The 24,554-nt window shown below is 39.2% G+C and overlaps 1 protein-coding gene across 1 annotated transcript in view; it reads left to right on the top strand.

Annotated features, from left to right (window-relative positions):
• Window positions 1-7,263: 7,263 nt before the first annotated feature.
• The window catches only part of LOC122564220, a 67,132-nt gene continuing 49,841 nt past the window's right edge, over window positions 7,264-24,554 (top strand). The window contains exons 1-7 of the mRNA XM_043718917.1: window positions 7,264-7,330; window positions 7,753-7,820; window positions 8,447-8,525; window positions 13,392-13,450; window positions 14,210-14,368; window positions 17,441-18,184; window positions 21,700-21,768. Coding sequence (XP_043574852.1) covers window positions 7,754-7,820; window positions 8,447-8,525; window positions 13,392-13,450; window positions 14,210-14,368; window positions 17,441-18,184; window positions 21,700-21,768 — 1,177 coding nt within the window. The 5' untranslated portion in view covers window positions 7,264-7,330; window position 7,753. The remainder of the gene's footprint in view (window positions 7,331-7,752; window positions 7,821-8,446; window positions 8,526-13,391; window positions 13,451-14,209; window positions 14,369-17,440; window positions 18,185-21,699; window positions 21,769-24,554) is intronic.

Here is a 24,554-nt window from a genome sequence, read left to right as displayed (position 1 = left end):
GAAGCTCCATCAAGCTAGAGGAACCCTGAAGAGCTGCTTGGTTGCATTTTATTGCACATATTTACAAGATATAAGTATATCAAAAGAACTTTATCACAGTCATATTAATATTAGTTTCATGGACTTGGACGGAAGTTTGTGAAAACAAAACAGAAAATGTTGAAAATACTCAACCATCAAGTAGTAACTAGGGAGAAAGAAACAGAGTGAACAGGTGGGATTTCCCTGCTACCATTCAGCAGGCGGTGAGGCAGGAAAATAGTGGGGAACTGCATCAAGAGATCAATTTCCAAGATGTTGCCAGCCTTGGGTGACCTTCCTGGGGTGGACTGGAATCTAGGTCAGTTGTCTGCTTTGTGGAGGCAGGCTAACTCAATAATAGCATGACTATTATCTTGCAGTGGGAGGTAACCACCCTTTCCTTCTGTGGAGACCTCAAACTCAGTTATGGTGGCTTCCCAATGGCAAGCCCAAATGATATCAAAGCAAGTGCCCCAGTTCCAGGGCCGCAAGTCTGAAAGCCTTCACCACATCCATAACTACTGCAGGGAAAGAGTTTTCCCTTCACTCTAAGGTGCATACTTGGGGGTTTCAGACCTCTTCAATCACGAACTTCCATGTAGGTAATTGAGGGTGCTCTCACCTTCCCAAATGTTCCCACTTCGGAGGCTGTCAGCTGTAAGATTCAGTTGATAGGTCACTACTTGCATGGGAGGGCTTGACACCAGACTCCAGATGTCTGCAATGAAATCCAGCCCAACCTTTCAGGTTGAATTAAGCCCACCACAGTCTAATACTGCAGTGGAGCTACAGGGTAGAACCATAGGATCTCTACAATGTAGATGCAGGCTGTTCGGCCCATCGAGTTCACACCACTGCTCCAAGAGCATCCCACCCAGACCCAACCCCATTACCATATCTCTGTTGACTCTGCATTTCCCATGGCCAAGCCACCTAACCTGCACTTCTTTGGATTGTGGGAGGAAGTGAGAGCACCCGGAGAAAACCCACACAGACTTAGGGAGAATGTGCAAACTCCACACACTCACCTGAGGCTGAAATCAAACCCAGTTCCCTGGCACTGTGAGGCAAATCACTGAGCTGCTCTGGGTACAAAAGTATTATTGTTTTCCTTTGATGAATGAGTACAGGTAATGACAGTCGCCTGACATGGAGACAGTGTCCTTCCAGGATTTTTGAATATCTTTAATGTAAAATGAATGTAATAATTTTTGAATACAGTTATTACATTCGCACTTGCGGGCATATTACTAAAATAATAAATTACTGTTTCATTTCATCAGCACAAAAACAACTGATTTAGCATGTGAGAATTTATTGGCAACTAGTCTGTAGTTCACTAAAGCACTATTGGGATCTGGAAATGTTCCTCCAAGTCACAAACTGTACCATCAATAGTGCCCAGTGAATTAGCCCTGGGTGAGTGACTCTGCACAATGTTTCAGGGGAATCAGAAGCTGATCTGCCATATATATTTGATTGAGGGCATGATAACCAGCTGGAAGTCAACATCATGCGCAGCACAGTAACTGGTGGAGCATCAGTTACAACCAGTCCCTGCCAGGAAACCAGGAAAGGTCTGATTGATTCATTCATTATTACTGAGTGGCTCCTTATATCTGAGTCACATGAAATATTTGCTTGTCATCAGCATGAACATGATTAGTTTAGCTTCTATATTTCAATAACAAGAAGAAATATATGCTATAAATGCTCCCAGTAGAACATAGTTTTCTCAGTTCCATACATATTACAAAACTGGCTCAACCTACTTCCAACTATAATACAGCACTGGCCATTCAGTTCCATGTGTAATACTGCACTAGCCATTTTCAGATCCACATATACACCTACACTGGTCACATTCAGTCCCGTGTGTAACACAGCAGTAGTCACTCTCAATGTCATGTATTTTACAGTATTGGCAACTTTCAGTTCTATATGTTTAACTGCACTGGTAACTTTCAGTCTCATGTATATTACAGTATTGGCCATTTTTAGTTCCACATGAATTATAGCATTGAGTACTCTCAGCTCCATATATATTACAATATTCATGTTGTACCAAGCATAATTGTTTGTATTCATTCACCAGGATGTGTGCATCACTAGTTGGGTTAACATGATTGCCTTTGAGAAAATGGTGGTAGGCTGCCTTCTTGAACCATTACAGTCCATTTGCTCTGGGTAGATCATCTATGCCATTAGGGAGTTTCAAGATTTTGACACAGTGACAAGCGAAGAAGTGCCAGTATATTCCCAAGTAATGATGATGAGAGACTTGGAGGGAAATTTGCAAGTTGCAGTGTTCCCATGTATCTGCCGTCCTTCAAATGGATGATGATGGTCCTGGGTTTGAATGGTGCTCTCAAAGGATTCTGATGGTGGAGAGAATGAAGTTTGAAGATGCGCTGCCAATCAAGTGGGCTGCTCTGTCTTGGATACTGTCAAGCTTCTTGAGGGTTGTTAGAGCAGGAGCCATCCAGGAAAGTGGGAATATTCCATCATACTGATAGTGAATGGTGGACATATTCTGTAAAGTTGGGAGGCAAGATATAGGCATTTAATGTTCTCACTATCCATGAATACTGCAGTGTTTGATGCTGTCAGTTCTTTAGACCTCTACTCTAAGTTGCATGTGTATTACTCTGTTGGATGCAATCAATTTTGTGCATATTTCATAGCAGATTATGAGTTGCATTGTTCCTATTGTTGTCTTTGACATAAACTTTGTTAAAGTTACTTATGTTAATCTTGTATAGAGCAGGAGAAAGCCATTTAGCATACGATGACTGCTCTGCCATTCAACATGGTCATGGTTGACCCTCTGTCTTGATTACTCACTCCAAAGCCATTGACACAATTAGCCTCTTGAAATCTAATAATTTCTTTCTTGAATATATGAAGTGAGTTGGCTTCTACAGCTACATTTCTTGGATGTCCAAGATCCGTGTACTGTAGCAGTTTCTGGAACTACGTAACCACATAAATTAAAGGAAACGTTGGTCAACAGCTTTCTCTGGTAGAGAATTCCACACATTTCCCATCCTTTGGGTTAAGAAATTTCTCCTAATTTCAGTCTAAAATGGCATGCCTTGCATCCTGAGATCATGATGCACTGTTATTGAGCTGCTGGCCATTTTATCCTTGGCCGTTACACCAGCAAATTAAAAATGGTGAAGAAGTCATTTGCTTTTGTTATGGAACCTGTCAATGCCGGTTAATAACCAATCAGCAAAGTTGCAAGTATAACTGTTCCTTTGTACTGTATTTAAGCATTACTTTAGACTGCAGATGTTTGGGGAGACTTTTGTTTTTTTTACTGCAAGTGTCTCATATTGGCTTTGCAGAATTCATTCATTTTGTTTGTTTTGTATAGGGATGTATGTAACATATCCAATTTAATGACCTCTGTGCTGTCATAATTTTTTGTTGGCAAGTCATTATTAGCTGAAAAGTGAATTTCATAACAAAATCAGTGGGTGGAATGACCATTTCTGATACAAATTCATTGACATACACGTCATTTCTTTGGTTTCGTCAACAGCATCATCATTGATTAGCTATTCACTAATGTCCTAGATAGAAGGAAATCTGCCATTGTTCCCTGCTCTGGCCTACATGTGACTCCAGAACCATAGCAATGTGGTTGACACTTCATTACAATCTGTAATGGCCTAGCAAATCTCTCAGTCGAATGACAATTAGGGATGAGCAACAAATGTTGGCCTAGCCAGTGAGGCCTACGTCCCTTGAAAGGGGAATAATATTAACAAAATAGGATGGTCCATGGCCATGGAAAATCCCTATGGTTTAATGACTCACTGGTTCACATAGCAAAATGGGGGCCTAAATCTTTTAATGGGTTTCAGGCATGATGCTAGAACCTCTTTAGAGTCCCAAGCCCTCATACTTTGTGCACAACTGACAGCCTTATTTTACAGAGACAGGCTGAGAAAATGTGTCTGGGTGATTTGTGGAGGAAAGGCATTTGATGCTGGTACTCTGGTTTTGAAAGCAGAGGTGAGAGTGCCAGAGCAGCTGCAGTAGAGGAAAAGTGAAATACACAAGGCCATTGGAGATATTTATCTGAATGATTTCAATGCTCAATAATAGGCAATCATGAAAAGCAGCAACTTTGGTATTTGCCACTCATGAGCTCTTCAACAGGCGCAAAGTGACAGACACATCAGCTTCAGTCCACTTCTCGGGAGGGTCACAGCCTAGTAAATTTCTCAATACATGTCAATTGTTCCATTAAAACAGGGACTTCCAAGAACCATTCACTGCATATATGCTGCAGCAACCTTTAAATGATGTAATGAGCTATTTCCTCTAAGAAAAATGCACAGAGGTGGGAGTGCTGTATAACTCTATGACTCTAAATGGTGCCAGCCCACCATGCAGTGTATCAGATTTCTACATGCTCCCACCTGCAAAGACACCACCCAATAGCTGCAAAAACTCAAAGTAGAGCTTAATTTAGAGAGCTTTGGAATTAGATGACCCATAAGGATACAAACAGGTCAACAGTCGAGTCATCAAACGTCAGAACTTTTCACACTCTTAGCTCTTGAAAATTCTGATTGATCTTTTGTTCTGCTGCTTGTTAATCTGTAATTTTTCATCAGATTACATTAATATGTTGAAAATGGCTGCCATTGAACACAGAGCCAGAAACCTGAATCACTTTGAATTGCAGGACCATTCTTCCCTGGTCTGCTTCACAGAACCTTTCAGTTGTTACAAGGTTACATTGATCTATTCACCATTCACACTAGTTGTTTATGATATAAGGTAAAGCCTCTTCTTAATTATGTCGAAGAGTAAATGTTATGTAGAAGTGATATTTTTTGCAGTGACTGGATGCACACTTTAGGCAGATTGTTCAGCATTAAAAGTGTTCAGGCACTTTCATAGTTGCATCAGTTGTTATCCAGGTGCTTGAATCAGTATCTAGTGTGAATGCTGTCTGTAAAATAGGAATGGCATGGTGGCTCAGCGGTTAGCACTGCTACCTCACAGCGCTAGGGACTAGGCTCGATTCCAGCCTGTCTGTGTGGGGTTTACATATTCTCCCCATATCTACATGGGTTTCATACCACAGTCCAAAGATGTGTAGGCTAGGTGGATTGGCCATGGGAAATGCACAGTTATAGGGATAGGGTGCGAAGTGATTGGGGTGAAGTGCTCTGGAGAGTCAGTGTGGACTTGTTAGGCTGAATGGCCTGTTTCCACATTGTAGGGATTCTAAAAAAAATATGCTGAGGAAGTGCAGTTAGCTTCACTGTCTAGACAACTAATATGTGGTCCAAAGTAACACCATCTCAGTTCAAGCTGAGGTAAATTTGGTGGGCCTGCTTTGTCCACACTGTAATAAAACCAAGTTAAAAATCACACAACACCAGGTTATAGTCCAACAGGTTTAATTGGAAGCACCGAATCATGAGTAATAAAACCAGAGTGACTCCAAAGTAATCAGGGTGCCAGAAGAATAATTCTACTTGAAATATAGAGAATTGTATACATTTCCTCACCAGTCAATGCTCCTGTTTAATATTATAAGAATTCCTACCTTATACATGCCTAAAGAATGTCAGTGTCATACCAACTTTAATATAGTTGCTGCAGCATGTATGTGATTCTTGGAAGTTTTCTTTCCTCTGAATTGACACTAATATAAAAAAGCCAGTCTAACTGCTATATAAATATCACTTCCAAATGGATATACAATCTTTTCCTCAGTTTCTAGGAGTAGCAAAGTGGGTCGATTGAGGGAAACTGTCCTGGCAGTTGAAGTGTTGAAAAAACAGATGGGGTAATGAAAACAATTAGCAACTGGCCTTTCAGAAGTCAGATTAGGAAACACTTCTGCATGCTAAAGGTGACAGAAGTTCATAACTCCATTTCACAAAAAATAAATGATGCCAACTCAGTTTTAATTTCTAAATTGAGATTGGTAGTTTGTTTTGTTAGTTAAAGATATCAAATAATATGAAGCAAAATAGGTAAACAGAGTTAGGTCACAGATTTTCCATTATCTTATTGAATCAGAGAAGACATTCATGGCATTAAGTGACCTATTCCAGGCCCTATGTTTTTAAATAATTTTTTTATTTGAATGCTTATTTAAATTGAGTTCTAAAGAATAGTCATACTGGATTTGAAATGTTAGCTCTGGTTTCTCACTCCACAGATGCATGACAAGTTTCTCCAGCACTTTCTGATTTTACTTCAGTTTTCCAGAATCTTCAGCACTTTGCTTGCAGTCCTCATTCCTAGAACCATTCTCATCAAACTTAAATGTACCATCTTCAATCTCAGAACATCCTTCTCAAAATGTGGTGCCCAGAACTGAATGCAATTGCTGAAGCCAAAAATAATCTTTTCAATAATGTTTTCATTAAATTTATTTCATTATAAACTCAGTTTGTATTTTTTTTTCCTTTTCTGTCAGTGATATTTGTCAATCACTTGAAAGATCAAGAGTTGAACTTCTATACTCAAATCAGATCTGAATGATAAAATTGTGCACATTGTAGCCCAACATTAATTCTCAAATAAGTTTGTCTTGTGGTCCACAGGAAATTCTACCATTTGGATGGAAGCAGCCTTTTTTACTGGCTGTGAGGAAAAATAAAACTGGATAAGTTTAAATTGTGACGACTTTTGGACACCATTCTGGAAAGCATGAGACACCTAATTTTTCATCACACAGACCAAGGTACTCAGCTTACATCTGAGCCACTTGCACTCAAAACTTCCATGCAGAACTCTATATAACCTACCGCACAGAACATTTAAAGGATTTTTAAGAAGAACAGCCGTCAAAGACTAATTGACCAGTTGTCAAAATAAAGACAACTGATTGGAACAATTGCATTAGTTTGATTAACTTTACTATTAAAGTTCCATCCGTTTATACAAAACCTGGAGCTTTCAGCTGACGCATATATCTCTCTGAAAGAATTCTTTTAGTCAGTAAAACTTGCAACACATTTTGATATGATAACCTTTTGTTCATTTGCTATGAATGTCACAGTATGCTGTTTTTACCTTTGGTTAGAATTATGCAATCACCTCTAATTATGCATGATGCTCAGTTGTATGCTTTACGTGAAGGTCTTTTTAAAGCTGGTGACACTGATGATTGATTCTGTGTGGTGCCTGGCATTGTACAAACCCATATAACTCACCGGGTATAGTGACAAGCCAGAAAGGAACTGAAATATGCAAATAATGGGAGGAGCTATGTTATTTAAAAGGCTGAGAATCTGAAACATGCTCAGAGAGATTCTGAAAGCCTGAGGTGAGTGACAGTCTGCCTCCCAGTCTGAGGGGATGTGTAGGTCACTTGCTGGCAACCAGCAGGCCCCTATTATGTAGAGATTAGAATAAGGGAGCTAGCTGGGTTCATGACATCCAAATAAGAATATTAAAAGAGCAGATATAATTTCAGGGTTGGATTAAGGGAGTAAGAGCTTTGATATGAATCTGAAAACACAGAGCTTCATTTTCAAAACTGGGATTAATTTAATAAGTTAGGGTAAGGACCATTCTTGCATAAAACAGTAGATTTCAATAAATATTTAGTCTTTAGTGTTTGACCATATTAGTTAGTCTTCAATTATTTACTTATTTCCATTCTAAAGGTATGTTTTATTTTTGTTATTTCTGCGTCTATTTCTGACCTGTCAGTCCTGACACAAATGTGGAATGTGTTTCTTTCAGAATGGTGCCCGTGTGGTTGCTGTGCCTCGCTGGGCTTCTCCTCCCTCAGACTTATGGGGTTTCTGCAGGTAAGACTCTCCAATTACTTCAGTAATCTTGCAGAGTAGGACAAGCTATATTTGACTTCGCACATCTGCAAATGCTGGGAATGGAGCGACTGCTCAGAGAGCACTGAGGGACTGGAGCGAAAGATAAAGATATGAGACAGAGCAAAATGAGAATCCGAGATTTGAACAACTGAAAGTAGGAGAATCCCAACCAGAGTTTATAGCAAGATTGAGGCTCTGCAGAGTCAGAGCTTGGTATTGACGGAAAATAGCTTTTTTACTTAATTTGCCTTGCTATCTGGGATCACTGTCCTTACATACAGAGCACAAAATTGTGCCTGCTGCTTTTTGTGGAGATTTTATTTCACTATGTTGAAACATAGCTAGACTGGAGCCAGATTATGATATAGTTTTATTTGGTGTTTATCCATAATAAATTATCAGTGTTGCTCTTTCAGTTGCCTGCATAGGTTAAATTGAGTCATATGTTTGAGGCCAGAAACTCAGAATGTGAATGTACTTTCCTTTGGCTGCCCAGTCAGCTGAAGTCTACATTCAAGGTTACAATTCTAAACAGCCAATAAATTGTTGATAAGGATAATAACATTATGTCACTAATATGAATTCTACCTCGATTGTATTTTTAGATTCTGGAGCTGCCGTGGCAGATATTGCTGTACCGGATCCCATTGGTCTAGTGGAAAGAGACTACCTCGCTGGTGCCGAGTAGGTATCCATCCCAATAACCCTGCTCTCCTATTGGGTTGTCAGTAAATATTGGCATTTCCAGTAACAACATTAGTTCAGGATGGAACTGTACCATACAAAATAGAACACTAGAATATTCCAATCATGAACATTCAAATATAGAGGAATTTTGATCACCTTGGACACCTTGAAGCCGTATGAATCTCCCTCTAGCATGTTAACCAGAGGACAATGGGACCCATCTCCTAATGTCAACTGGGTCCATTACATGTCAAGGTTGGGACTGGAAACCTGGTTGTAAAGTCTCAGAGTGCTATTTCTACTGCCCACATTAATTATTAAGTAGTTAACTACACCAATGACTATGGACTGGCCAATCAGTGACAGGTTATGATCATTCTTGTGCCATGGGAAGCGTTTCTCTGGAACATGGTATTAGACAAAACAAAATCTTTATTTTTATTCTTTCATAGGATAAAACATCTGCTAGGTCCAACATTTAGTACCCACATCCAATTGCACATAAGAAAATAGCAATGAGTCACCAGTTGATCCACAAACACAATTTGGAACAAACTAATTGCACTATGCAATTCAGTGAAGTAGGTTTAATTCATTGTAGTTGAGAATCTCCTGCATTTCAATATTATGGTTTATACTAAGTCTAAACATGAAGCAACCTTAGATAGTCCACAGATACCTCATTTTGAGGTTCAGCTAGATTGATACCATTTGGCAGAAAATAGATATGAGCCCATCATAGATAAGGTCCATTTGCCTTGTAGCTCTGTGATACCTTATGCTCAATGCGCAGAGACATTTCAGTATACAAAATTAAGTTGGTAGTGAATTGAGTCTCACTGTTCCATTTATGAAACTAATTAGTTTTGGGCAAAAAGATGTGTCTCAGCTGTACCACAGCTAATTTTCATCCTTGTTTTATTCTTTCAATGATTATAAATGCTTGAGTCATTGGATATGTTTAACAGTCCTGTAACCGCAGTTGTAAATGAATAATGGAAATTCCCAGCTTTATTCATTATTATTCCAAAAGTGAAAAACATGTGAAGATTAGGCATGAAATTCTCATCAACTTTGTTAAGATACTATGTGGAAAGATCATGAAAATATTGAAGATAAATAGCTTATAGGTGGTACGTTAACCAGAAAACAGAAAGTAAGAAGTGTAAAGGGTAATAATTCAAATTGGTTGTTTCACAGGGTCAGGACTATATACTAATTAGCAATTTTCTGTGATATATGACCCTCAAGTTAAATAACCATCAGTCTCTCTCCAATGAGAGAGCAACTCCATGGTCCAGAAGACAATGTTGACTTTATTCCATTCAATTAATGCAATTTCCCTATGGAATTAAATTTAGGTCATTTCTGATTAAAGACTGGTGAGGTAGGTACACTCAGGTAATGAGTGAAAAGGTAAAAAATGGATATATCTGGAAGCTGCAAGGACTCAGGAGTACTGAATAAGAAGAATAAATGCATGAGTAGGATCGTACTATCTTACTGGATGTTATCTGGATTGAAAAATGTAATTAGTGGGTAAGGGCCAACTAGAACAGGAATGAGGCAGAAAGTGATCATTGGTCGAGGAAGAAAGAATTCCTTTTACAAGGATTAAGGATTACAGGCACATGATTGCTTATTTTAAATGTAGGGTAAATACTTGGCTCAGATGCTGAAATCTGCAGGCAGAAAGTATCTTCAAGACCCCTTCCAGTTTTATTGTTGCATTTCATTGGAATTTTGTTAGAGAAAAATTGCAACTGATGGTATTTAGTAGGGTCGTAAAATAGATTAAATCAACAAATAATTTTGAAACAGCATCAGTCTTACACTTGCATTGAACTAAACATCTTAAACATGGTGGTCAAGATTACAATGATAGTTGAACATGATTTTAAAAAAGGAATTGGCTTGAAATAGCTTTTAAAATGTTTCTGTTTATTAAAAAAGAGGGTCAATGTGTGTAAATCTGTTTAGTTCTACTATACTTAAGTGTGGCTCACTAACATGCACTACACACAAGCAGCGTCTGATTACACACAAGTCCCAGTTCTTTGCAAACAAAAAGAGAACATCCACATCTTGCATTTTTTCTGTATTGGTGAAATTACCCATCACAACAGCAGCACCAATTCTACACATTCTTACATTTTATTCTGTAATACAGCTAATTTTGTTTCAGGCAAACAACTGGATAATTTCTTAATGTGTTGCAAGTAAGATGTAAAGATTAAGCACAGTATTGAGATCAGCCAAATACAGTTACTAATTGGATCTGGATGAGGACAGACAAAAAGGAAAGAACACAATCGAAGTGAAAAGGGAATGGAATAGGATTGGAATAGATGAGAGTGGCATCTCGGGTTGAGGGGTAATGGGAGAAGGAAAGGGGAGAAAGAAAGGAAAGATAAAAGGAAAATATGGAAAGGCATGGGATTGGAAAAGAAATGGCATAGCGAAGAGGAGGGGTGAGCGGACAAGGGCACAAGAGAAAGGCATGGCAACTACCTCAGGTGAGATTGAATGGTTGTCAAGTCATGAATTGCCGACTTAAGGGTCTCAATTAGTAGCAGGGAAGGAAGACTGTCCATAGACCTTCTTGGTCCAGACTTTATTCTGACAGATGTGCTTAGGTGGTGGGGTCACCACTTGACACCCTCCCACCTAATTAAATGACCATCCACTCCCCCACTGCCATTAAACTCTCCAAGGGATAGACAAAAGATTCTGCTGAATGTTTCAAGTTAACGACTTTTCAGCAGAATTGGGAAAGTTAGCAATATAACAAGTTTTGGGTGAGTGAAAGGAATGAGAAATGTCAAAAAGGGGAGGTTTGTAAAAGGTGGAAGGCTGGAGAGATTGAAGGAGATGATGATGGTGTAAGACCAAAGGCAAGGTATGGAACAAATAAAGAAACACAAAATGTGTCGCAAGGAGGGGTGAACGGCAGAGAGATGAATGCCGGCAGACTGAGCAAGAGAGTAAGACCGAAACTGATGAACAATAGGAAACAAGATGGAGAAGAGGGTACAGTTTAAAATTGTTGAACTCAATGTGAAGTTTGGAAGGTTGTAAAATATTTCATTTAAAGTAAAACGTTGATCTTCAAGCTGATGTTGAACTTCATTGAAACAATGCAACAGGCCAAGAACAGAGAAGAATTTCTATCACAAGTGGCGAGAAGCTCAGGGCCAAGCTGGTACGTTGAACAGAGGTCTTCTGCAAAACAGTCTGCTTTGGCCTCCCCTATGTAGTGCAGTTTGCATTGTGAACAGGAACATAGTATAGTAATCTGACAGGAATATATAAATCACTGCTTCACCTCGATGGTCTGTTTTTGGGCTAGGACAGTGATAAGAGAGGAGTCTAAACATGAGATGGTACATCTGCTGTTGCAAGAAAGGAATCATGGGAAGGGGCCAGACTGTTGGGCATGAGTGAGGAGTTGATCAGGGTGTAGCCAAGGGAATGGTCACTTTGGAATGCAGGAAGGGGGAGGTGAGGAAGATATGTTGGATGTCAGTATCATGTTGGAGTGTGAAAAGTATGAAGGGGGGCTTTTCAGTTGAGAATAAAAGGAAGAAACATCAGAAACACGAGAATGGACAATTGCATCATCAGAACAGATGCAATAGAGATTGCAAAACTGGAAAAATTAAGTAGAGTCTTTACAGGATACAATGGATGAAATTTAATACCTGCATTCCCTTGCAGCAGATCAGAGGTAAGGGTGGCATTTAATGGGTGGGAGGGTAGAGACCCTGCTACCTTTCCTGTTCAACCCAATTAATAATTCTGGCCAGAGATGGTGTGTGTATGGCTTGCCCACACAAATACTAATTGGGACCCTCGACTGGGAATTTGTTTCCCAGTTCACGACAATAGCACTGATGTAGCCATTGCTGTAGCACAAAAAGAGGTGAGGAATGGTGCCTCAAAGACTGAAACAAAGTATATTCCACATATCCAACAATGCAACAAGCTTAACTAGGACCTACATGGGTACCCAAAGGGACAACTTTTAAATACAAGATGTGAGTGGATTAAAAGGGAAAGTTGTTTGATCTGAGAACAGGGTTAGTCAGGTAGTGAATGCAGATTGGTTGGGCCTTCATGTGAGAAAGGAACAAAGAACCCTCAGACCTTCCTCATAGAGAACCAGCGTGTAGAAAGGTTAGATATTCATGAAAATGAGATCACCATGGCCAAGAAATCTCAACCTGTTAAAACAACTAAGGGCAAAGAAAAGGTCAGTAATGTAGGTAGAGACAAACTGAACAAGGATTGAAATAGCACAATTAATGTGCTTTGGTCATAAACTTATCAATAATATGTCTTAAAAAGATTTATTGCAACAACTATAGAGTTTTGTGACCAACCTGCCATCTTTAATATATTATAGATTGATAGCTAACTGTTAATGTGACTCTTCGCAGAAAGCTCCCTAGTCACGCTATTTTCTAAACAGTGCAGGCCTGCTTCTGTCTTGTAAATGAACTTGCTGTCAGGAAGCAATGAATGATGGATACAGTCTGCAAAGCAAAGAATACAGACAAAAATAGTGGATACATTAAACATAGTGGGATGTTACAATGAGGAGAGTTAGAATATTTAGTTTAAGGACTTAAATGGGTAAGTAAATGGCTTTGTTGGAAGATTTGAAGTATGGAAACATTCATAGCTGTTAGGTCATAGATTATTAATGGGACAGGAGAATATTTGGCTCATCAAGTCTATGAAGGATACCAAATGGTGGACTGCGTTGAAACACTGCAGAATAACCTTGCTTATCGAGAGTTCTTGTTTAGTGGTATTCCCTTTATTAGGTCAGTTCATCTGCTTCCTTCTTTATTCCACCAGCTCTGAAATCCAAAACATTGAGGGCGTGGATGAAGTTGACGGTCTTCAAAAACGTGAATGTGAGTCAAAACATACTTTAGCTGCATTCAGAGAAAACACAATGGGAAATAGGGTACAATGTCGAACAGTAAGCCAAAAATTGTTACTTATTAAATTCCACTGAGATGGAAACAACTTTAATATAATACCTATCTAAATGTGTGACCATATCTCTCCACCTAAGGCTATACAAAGCATGTTGGAGCGAGCAGTATTAAGTAAAATGACAAAATGACTTCTGGGCTGCAAATTGACAATTCTGCTAAAGCTGCATAAAATGGCTTTTCAGCTACTAACTGCTTTAAGAGACTGATATTTTTATTCACTACAATCAGGCAAATTTCAGGGTTCTAAGCACAAATTTAGCTGTTAGTTTGCTATATAATGGGGTCCAGGAGCGAACAATATAAACTCAGAATCATTTCCCACTAACTACAGAGCAGTTTTATAGATTCTGGAACATTTACTTATTTAATCTTTAGTTATGTTTGACTAACTTTGTTGGGTCCAGCTGATCTTCAAAGAACAAAAGAATAGTTACACAACGACTCATGAAAGCCTCAGAGAAGAGCGAGAAAATGTAAAAAAAAGTGTTTGTTTAGAATTCACAGGAGTCGGAGATACAGACAATTTAATAATTGCAATAACAGACATGAGGGAGTTTAATATTCACACATGGAAGATACAGAGCACATTAATCATAATAACAGGAGATACAGATTTCATATTCATTGTATAAATGTTTAATTTCCTGTCCCTTAATATACTTTTGATTTCAGATCACCGTTGTGGCAAAATACCTGTAGTTTCACATGGAACCTGCAAGGTATACCAGAGAAAGGTCATTTTCACTTGCAAGAAAGGATATGCACTTCTGGGATCAAATGTTGTTTTCTGTACTGCCAGAGGTTTCTGGAGCTCTATCCCACTGTGTTTCCGTAAGTATATTAATGGACCAGTGGGTGTTTAACATTTTCATTGATAGATTGTCCCATTAATTATATCTTATCACAGTAACAGAAGAAATCATGGAGAGTTTCATACAGATGATTTATTCCATTAAATCTATGCTAGTCTAACAGTGAACACAGAAATTCCTAGGCTGTGAGAGGACGCAGTGAAGTAAAGTGCATTTGGAAACTAACATATTGGAGTGGAATTTCATTTTAGATCTATTTGAAAATTCTGATTAGTAATGCAGATGGAAGAGGAGGGTGGAGTGCAGGGTGCAGTTTACACAACTATTGTGAGAGTTTCTGTTTTGTCTAGATGTTTCTTCCATCTTTCAATTAGCCACCTAACTCCCTATTGACATAATCATTGGCAATGCTACAATAACATTTTGAGAATTCCATATCCTAAGCTCTGCATAAACCATTTCTTTACTCAATTCCTTTTAATTCATTTTCCTATTTATTTAAATATGCACCACCTTAACAAGCAAACTATGCAATCTATGTTATTACAAGCCCATGTAATTTCTGTGCCCTGATGCCCTAACATTCTCAGTCTTTCTTAATTATTTGTCCATCACATTTTTCACCTCCTAACTACTATGGCCATATTACAAGTACAAATTGGTAAAGTGCCAGAGAGGGAAGTTGAACAACATTCCTTTGCCTCACACTGACTTCAAGTAATGATTTGAAGGTGCTGGTGTTGGACAGGGGTGTACCAAGTTAAAAATCACACAACACCATGTTATAGTCCCACAGGTTGATTTGGAAACACTAGCTTTCAGAGAGCTGCTCCTTCATCGGGTGATTAAACAACCACCTGATGAAGGAGCAGTGCTCCAAAAGCTAGTGCTACCAAATAAACCTGTTGGACTGTAACCTGGTGTTGTGTGAATTTTGACTTCATGTAAATTATTTTTATTCCTTCACAGCAGATTGAATGCAGGTTGGCCATTCTTGTTTTCCTTGTGTTACATCCAAGTACTTAAAGCATCTCTTTGCTTGTCTTTCAATGGAGAGTTTTGATAAAACCATTAAAAGGCATGTTTACATCAAAAAATACAAGTATGTCAGATGCTGGAAATCTGAAATAAAAACTGTGAATATTGGAGAAACCCAGCCAGTTTGACCTCACAAAAATATTACAAAGAACCCTTCAATATCTGTATATCATAAAAAGTGTCACATTCATACTGGAGAGAACATGCACAAGCTTGGTTAAACACCAAACACTAGTGAGGAGCCAGTGAAGATGGTGACAGATGGAAAGCAACAAGTAGGAGAGAGAGCTAGTGACAAAAGTACATCAGGTTCAAAGGAATTGCACATTTCAGATGTCTGTAAATCAAGTCAAACTTCTTCAGAAGATTGCCATATAGTCCTTTGAGAATCTGCACAAAATAGCGGTGAATATATATTGTGAAAACTCCAGCACACATATAGGTACGTGAGAGTGTTTGGAAATTTGCAAGATATCATAGCGTGAGTAGAATCATCAGGGTCTACTGCAGAAGAACAACAGAGAATGGATTTCCCAAATCCAAAGGCAAGTTGGATTACTGATTACTGTTATTATTGATCAATAGCACAGCTGGCTCTCTCTAAAATAACTCTAGGAAACCAGCTATGTGCCTTTTACTTCCTTAGCCACCTAGTGTTAAAAAGAGAGCTATTTCTTTGACTTCAGAACTCCGGAGTATCAGACTAGGGTAGATTGAGTTGCTCCCTTGCCAGCACGTACAGCTCTCTCCCAACTCTGCAAATTACCAAGTGCCAAAACACTGAAATTGAATTGTTGGACTCAGAAAGATTGGCAAGACCTGCTCGCCTGTGACGCTAGAACAAGCACACAGCAATGTGTGGGACTGCATTCCCACTCCAGATCTGCTCTCAGAACAACTCTGAAGCAGCAATGCATTGCAAAAGGTAGTCTTTCAAATGAGATATGAAAGTAAAGGGCTGTTTACCCACTTAGGTGAGAGTCTATATTGCTATATCACTATTTGAAAAAGAATGGGAAATCACTCCCATTGCTCTGACTAATTCATTCTCCAACCAATATTTGAAAAACAGTGTAATTAGTCATCTCTCTATTACTGCTTGTGGAACCTTGCTCTGCAGGAATTGCTCACTACTTTTGCCTAAAATGCTACAGTACCTACTCTTCAGAAGCACTTTATTAGCCAGGAAGGGCTTTCGGTGTTTCATCTGCTATCCACATACATGTTGCTTCTTCTTTAAAACCCTGCCTACACCAGTCATTAGGACTCTTGCGCACCCACCCCCACCTACAAATGCACACAAACACGCACACGCGTGGGCATGCACATATACACACACACACACTCATCACATTTTCATTCTCTGAATTCAGGGAATCATTAGAGGATTCTTTGGAATGACTACATTGAGGCTGACATCTATGAAGATAGTAATCATCTGAGTAAAGATACCCTTGATAAAACAAAACCTGCAGAAAACAGCCAGAAAAATATTGCTGCAACTCAATGTAACATGTCACAACAAAGTCAAGGTTTCAAAATCCCACCACTTGAAGTGAAGATGAGCTGTATGGAAACACCCAATGGATAAGCAGTACACTTAGAGTTCATTGCATAAGAATGTTTTTTTTGGGGGGGAAGGGAGGGTGTGACATATTTTAACCTGTAATTTATTTCAGGATTTTAAAGAAATCTAGCAACTACTGGAAACATAATCTTTTTTTTCTCAGCTGGGCAGTGGCCAGGACATCTGTGTTCAATTTCATGGTGCATTCAGATTCTCTTCCCAAATGTAACATCAAACAAGCAACCTTTTGATGCATCACGTTCACTGCTCATCACCTAACTTTCTTCCAATGATATAATGTCATCATGAGGAATTTCCTACTTCATGTTGACTCCTACACTGACATCTGCTCAATTACACAACAATATGTCAGTTTTCCCTATCAAGAATCTGAATGTTGCACTCAAATTTTGTGAAAGAGTGTAGATTGCTTTATCAAATGATAAGCATCAGTAGTAAACTAAACTCTGCATATTTCTTTTATAGCAATGCCAAAATTCTATCCAGGGCCAAAAGGAGAACCAGGTGACCGTGGAAGTATGGGGCCAAAAGGTGAACCAGGTGATGCTGGACATCCAGGAATGATGGGACGTCCAGGACGCCCTGGAAAGAATGGACAGCCAGGTCCTAGAGGTGCTCCTGGGACTCCAGGAGCAAGAGGCCGACCAGGTTACCCTGGAGTAGCAGGAACACCAGGTGAAAATGGCAGGAATGGAATCAATGGGCAAAGAGGAATGGACGGTGACACTGGAGCAACTGGAGCGCCAGGACCTCAAGGAAACCAAGGAGAAACAGGAATGAAAGGAGAAGTAGGTGACCCAGGACCACAAGGCCCTCCAGGAACCTTCTTTGTGTGGAGGCCATCTGCCTTTGCAGTCAAGTTGGGCGCTGGCAGTACAACATCTGGGCAACCAATTGAATTCCGAGAAGTTCTGTATAATGAACAAGGTGCTTTTAACCTTGTCACAAGCACTTTTGTTTGCCAATATAGTGGTGTATATGCCTTTTATGCTCACTTAGAAGTGAATAGAAGAGGTGCACTTGTTTCAATTGTGGTAAATGGTCAGACCGTTTATCAAAATTACCAGTCATATTCTTCATATTCTGAAATGTCAACTGTGGCTACAATTGTAAAATTGAAAGCAGGTGATAAAGTTTGGATACAACCTGAAGATTCAGAAAATGGTATTTGTCATAACACTTACTTCATGGGATACCTGATTTATGAATGTAAATAGAAAGTATTATTTGCAGACATAAATTCATACTTCATGTGTATCTAATTCCAATATTGATCTTTACTACATCATCTATTTGCCATCCACAGCTCCACATCTGTTATGTTTTCACAGAAAACCCGTTCAGTAATTTCCTCAAAAATCAAAATGCATTTAATTTAGTTTTATACATCTGGTGGAAAAGTACAGCAGACTTATTAATAATTTCATTCTTGCCTGTATGTAAAGAAAGCTGAGTTTCATGACTTCCCTGTTGCAGGACTGGGAGAATAAATTCCACTCTTTTTAATCTCCTCTTTGCTCCAGTGATTGATAAGGGCCAAATTTGAAAGGTCACACTTCAGAGCCTGGATTCAGACCAGTAGATTGATCTGCAAAGCAGTAATGCATTTAATTAGTGCATTCAGACAGGTCAGCCACCAAAATGATTTCTTAATAAAATATGATAAATTTGGCTACCTTAAATTGTCATCGCTAAATTAGTTTATCCAGGAGATCTTCATTTAAAATAATAAAATTGGAAAAATAATAACATAACTTATTTGAGCCTTTGAGCAGTTTATACAATTCTCTGTGATTCTCAGAATTTAGATGTGCCCCATTATGAAATGCGATTATCAGAATTATCAGCAATAGATCACTAGTGCTGGAATAATAACAATGATGATCATTGCATCTGCATTAATCAGACAGTCCACAGCCTCAATAATATGCTATCAGTAACAGAATATTGTGAGAGCTATGAATCCGAGGGGCTTTTCACACCAACAAATATTTAACATTAGAAAGATAAAGGCTCTTATTTGAGTTCATTTTCTCTCACAAGATCTTTCCACTTTAATGCCATCATCCTTTCTACGATATTCAGCAGCTCTGATCAAGATTGCTTTAAGTTAAGTAACACTTATCAGCTCTTAAAACTCTGATTTGTGTGCACCTTTAGATTGTAATCCTTTGTTAATAGAAAAAAACAAAGTCTTCTGTTCCATCCTATCAACTATTACATCAACATGTCAATGACATTTGCAATCGAGATAACTTGCTGAAGGTATCTGGGGGGCTTACCCTTTATTGCCTGGACCCCAGTTCTACAGTTCACTGCTCAATGATACTGGCAATAAATTACAGAAGATCAAAAAGACTAAGGGACATTTCTCCTTTTTTTATCCTTTTCATGTTCTGGATTTGTCTGCCTTAGAGTCCCTCACTTTCCCTGTCATAATTTTGACTGTGACTCATATTTAATATGGGTATAAAGGAAATGATAATTAATTGTTGAATTACAATATGTACTGTAATTCATTCTATCAATGCCATGAATGACCTACTGTGACACAGTGGTTGGATTAGCAGTGTAACAAAGTCCAGTAGGTTAATTGGACTGAAATAAAATTTCCTTCAACTTTCTTTCCAAATGTTCGTCGCTCTCATATGATGATTCTATTGAGATTTTCAAAGATACACAATAAAGAATATCCTGCTTTCACGTGCATGGTGGCTTCAACTGTAACTTATTGGTTTTGTGTTGTTGCAAGTTTAATATTTTGTCTTACATTTTCTGTTCAATACGGCAGTGCAAGCCAATTCCTTTAGCAGTCTTACATTTAGTGGTATGTCCCTATTGTCAAAAGCTATTTTAATAGCATAACCCCAAGGTGTAGCAATCCTATCCCTTGTTTTGGGAACTTGATATCCATACATCCTAATGACACATGCTTCCTTAATCTATTCAAAGAAGATTTGATGAGATAGGGCCTGATCCGACAAGTGAACACACAGAGAAACAATTGAGATCAGATTTTCTTAACACAATTAAAGTCATCATTGTCTAATAACACAAATAATAAGCACACAATACTTCCTCAGAAAAGTGATAGACTTTTCACACTGACTATAATCCAAATTATAACCAGGCACAAAATATTTCTCTTCTTGGATACAGGGCTTTACAAGTATACAGTTTTATAAGGTGGTGATGTTTTGGGACTGTGTCTTTAAGGGAAAATGAAGCGAATCATATTACTTGTTCTGAAATCTATCAAACAACAGGCCTGGGTGATGGGACTGTTAATAAGAAAAGGAAGATCCCACCGGTTTTGTTGGGAAGAAAGTGGAATGTGGAGACCATGGTAGCAGTTTTTGGAGTTTGAACACTACTCTCCAAAGTCTGAGAAAGGTGTTAAAATGTTACATTATAAACAGTTGAACTTTAAACTGTCCATTTGATTCCAGGGTAAGGTACAGTTGGGGTTAAAGAATAATTCCTCAGCTTTTCTACATGGATGTAAGGCCCATGGGAATCACATTGGATTGGGTTTGAGAGGGGTTGGGTACAGAGGAAGCCATTGTTAGCTTGGGTTACATGCTTTAGTACAACGCCACTGAATACCGCAGACAATATTAGTCTGCCATGATTTTGGAGAGGGAGAGTAGTATATCTCTGTAATATGCCTCACAGGAATACAGGTCAGAGCTTGTGTTTGGAGCAAAAAAGACCAAATTTGTGCAGATTTGAAACCAGGCTTGTGTTAGAGGAGACATTTCCAGGAACATCCCTCACTGTGAACGACAGTGCTGGGGTAAAATGTGACAAGTGCAAAAAAGAAAGGAGTAGAAATAACCCATCAGAAACTCAGAATGCCTTTGGACTGAGTCGCAGAGAATGGAATGAGAACTTAAGGGAAATAAGTGAAAGTGTTTGTAGGTTGTGTTGTAAGTAAGAAGGGAAGTTCTCTTTTGTGAATTGCCAAAAAAAAGTAGTCTTTAGTCAACAGTGTTTTCATTTTCAAAAAGTAAAACCATAAAACACAAAATCATGTCTTGTCTAAAGTTTGAATTTCATTTCTAACTTTACCGTTTTGCATGAGATTTGAATCAATGTGAAATGGAACACAGCTGCACTTTCCTTCAACAAAATTAAATAAGATAGGGGCAAAAACAGGGCAGAAACTATGTCCAAAGAAAGGAGCTGGTAGGAGAAAAACAATACTTTCTGGTGGATGATCAGGCATTTAAGCTTATATGCTGACCTTGTCGACTGTGACAATGAGTAGAGTTGAAAATAAATTTAGTGAGTGAATGCAGAAGGTATTTATTGTATGTACAAAAGAACAGAAATTGTGAGAGGAAATTTGAAATGCAGGTACTTTCGATCAGATATTTTCTGTCCAGTGCTCCACTTTTTCTCTCATAAGTGAGGTTGGAGGCATTTTTCTGTCAAGCACACCCCAACAAGAGGACTACATTTGATGAAGGCAGGCATCTCTGATGAGATGTTGGTGAGAGTAAGGTATTGTCACAAGGGTGGCTTCCTGGCTAAAGGTTGGTCAACCTGGAGACCCCACCCCAAGCCCTCTCTCCTGCCCCCCCCAAGGGAATCTGTCAGGTTTTAATATGTTGTCTCTTGATGAGGTGGAGGACTCATGGAAAAATGCTAATGGCAGGGAAGACACCACGAAATGGTCTTTTTTAACAATTTGGAGTTGTCCTCCACTTCTATTTTCACAGGTAATTGTGTCATTCAGCCAGAAAGAGAACTGTTGCATTCTAAGAACCAGAAGGCGGACATGTTTAACGGTAAAAGCTTTATGAAGGAGATGTTTACTTTCTAGGCAGCAACATTAAACTACACTGTTTCCCACCCAAAATGATCAATGATGTCATTGTTGTCACATGATTGGACTCTTAAAGTGACAGGCAAAAAAGCTTACACAAATATGCAGCATCTCTTCCCCATACATCAGAGACCTCTGCAATAAAAACATTCACAATATTTGCAATTGTTTACACAACAGAGAGTAGGTAAGACACTGTGGAGGATGTTGATTCCTTCTAGTTATTGATGCATTTCAGGTATCAGTTTATTTTTCTCATTCACTTTAACCTCTGGTACTTAGATGTACTAGGACTGTTATCTGTTGTTGTCTTTTCCTGAAATGACTGAATGTTTGGAGGTTCACACCATCTCATAGTATTGTCCACTAAGGCACATGCTCCAATTACTGTTCTGTCCTAAGGTATATCCAGGTCCTTTTTTTTTATTCATTCACAGGATCCGGGCATTAATGGCTCAGCCAGCGTTAATGACCCATCCTTAATTGTCCACAGGGCAGTTGAGAGTCAAGCAAATTGGTGTGGGTCTGGAGTCACATGTAGGCCAGACCAGGTAAACACAGCAAATTTCCTTCCTGGAGTGTTCTAGATGGATTTTACCAAAAATCGAGATCAGTACGTTCTTAATTCCAAACTTTTTTTTTGAAATTAAATTTCACCATCTGCTGTGGCAGGATTCAAAACCAGATTCCCAGAACTATAAGCCGAGTCTCTGGATTAATAGTCCAGTGATAATACTCCTCCCCTTATACAGTTATTTGTGGATCTTTAATTCATGTGATCTCTGAAACATTCTTTCTGCTTGCCACAAATTGTTTTGCATGTCTCTCACCAATGTCTCTTACCTGTACAGTACAGGGGACCATTCCAATCTGATCTAGAGTGATGGCTGGTAATTTTCTTGCCAGTGGCGGAATTCCTCACCAAAGCTTCTGGAACTTGTTGGAAAACATGGCATTTGGTCTTTGCCTCTTGTTGGAAAAGCTGATTCTGTTGTCTCCTGTCAACAATATCTTTTGTCATGGGTGTTTTCAACAAACCAAATACTGTGCAACTGATGCTTAACCATGAACACTGTTGGAGAACTTTGAATCAGGCAGGTTGTGTTCTGATATCTTAACAAAAATTGGCTCAGTCTTTGGATAGTGATCCTTGTTCTCGCGTTACCCTTACGGAATGTTTCATTGTCTAAACAAATTAGATTAGATTAGATTAGATTACTTTACAGTGTGGAAACAGGCCCTTCGGCCCAACAAGTCCACACCGACCAGCCGAAGCGCAACCCACCCATACCCCTACATTTACCCCTTACCTAACACTATGGGCAATTTAGCATGGCTAATTCACCTGACCTGCACATCTTTGGACTGTGGGAGGAAACCGGAGCACCCGGAGGAAACCCACGCAGACACGGGGAGAATGTGCAAACTCCACACAGTCAGTCGCCTGAGGCGGGAATTGAACCCGGGTCTCTGGCGCTGTGAGGCAGCAGTGCTAACCACTGTGCCACTGTGCTGCCCACGTGAAATCTTCCTGTGAAACCATTTGTGGCTTTGTAATATGGAGTAATTGGATATGTTGAATTGTATAATATGGAGTAATTGGATATGTTGAATTCCATTCTGCTTCAGTCCACAGACCCTTGTGATATCAACGATGGACCATGATCACCGAAAAGTTGTTCTGATAACCAAACTTCATTCGTATCTCCTAAATTTGTCAATGGTTTTCTCTGAAGATTTCATCTTCATGGTGGCAACTTCAGGCCAGATAGTATGGGCACAAACCATTTTGAAAAGCATTTGCCCTTCAAAAGGTCCAGCATAATCAAGATAGATTCTTTGCTAGAGCCTTTCTGGCTATTCCCAGGAGTGTAATGGTGATAATTAAGCTAGGTTGCAAACTCTTGCACAAGCTGCACATACTCCCACCTCCTTTGCAATTTTACAGTTGAGCCCTGGCCACCAAAATGAGAAGCTTCTAGCTATCACCTTCATTCTGACAATGCCACAGTGACTTTCCTTGCAGTTGATTTAAGACACATTTCCTTAGCTTTGATGGAATAAAGACTTTTATTCCCAAGATTGGACATCCTGCTTGTTCGGATAGGTCTAACTTTGGTCTGACATATGGCTTCAGTTTTGGAGTTGTTCCTATGATCTTGCCACAAAATACTACGACCATCACTTTTGACAGTTGTGGATAATTTCTAGTGTACTTCTTAACTTATCCTGCCTTACCAGAATGTTCCGCACTTGTTCAAAGTAGAAAACATGTATGCAAGAACTGTTTGTAGTCAACTTATTTAGTAAAGGTAATCTAGAAGGCCCATCAACATTCCCATGTCAGTTGAATTGCTGGTACTTCATTGAATGAGCTGATGGCAACAACATCTCAATCTATGCATACACTTGCTGGTAGAGAAGGTATTCCTGTATGATGTCCAAATTATTGTGGTCAATAGTCCGGCGTGCAGCTAGAGCAGAGAACATGGGTCAAATAGCCTCCTTCTGACTGAAACACTTCAGTCTGTTAGTAGACCTGCACATCTTTGGGTTGTGGGAGGAAACCCGAGTACCTGGAGGAAACCCATGCAGATACGGGGAGGATGTGCAAACTCCACACAGCCAGTCACCCGAGGCTGGAATCGATCCTGCGTCCCTGGCACTGTGAGGCAGCAGTGTTAACCACTGAGTCACCATGCTGCCCTCCAATTTTTGAGGGTTGCAGTGCAATATGAGTCATAGAGT

This window comes from Chiloscyllium plagiosum, chromosome 28 (assembly GCF_004010195.1).
Source record: "Chiloscyllium plagiosum isolate BGI_BamShark_2017 chromosome 28, ASM401019v2, whole genome shotgun sequence".
NCBI lineage: Eukaryota > Metazoa > Chordata > Chondrichthyes > Orectolobiformes > Hemiscylliidae > Chiloscyllium > Chiloscyllium plagiosum.
Note: the sequence above shows the minus strand (reverse complement) of the source record. Positions and strands in the feature narration are given on the sequence as shown.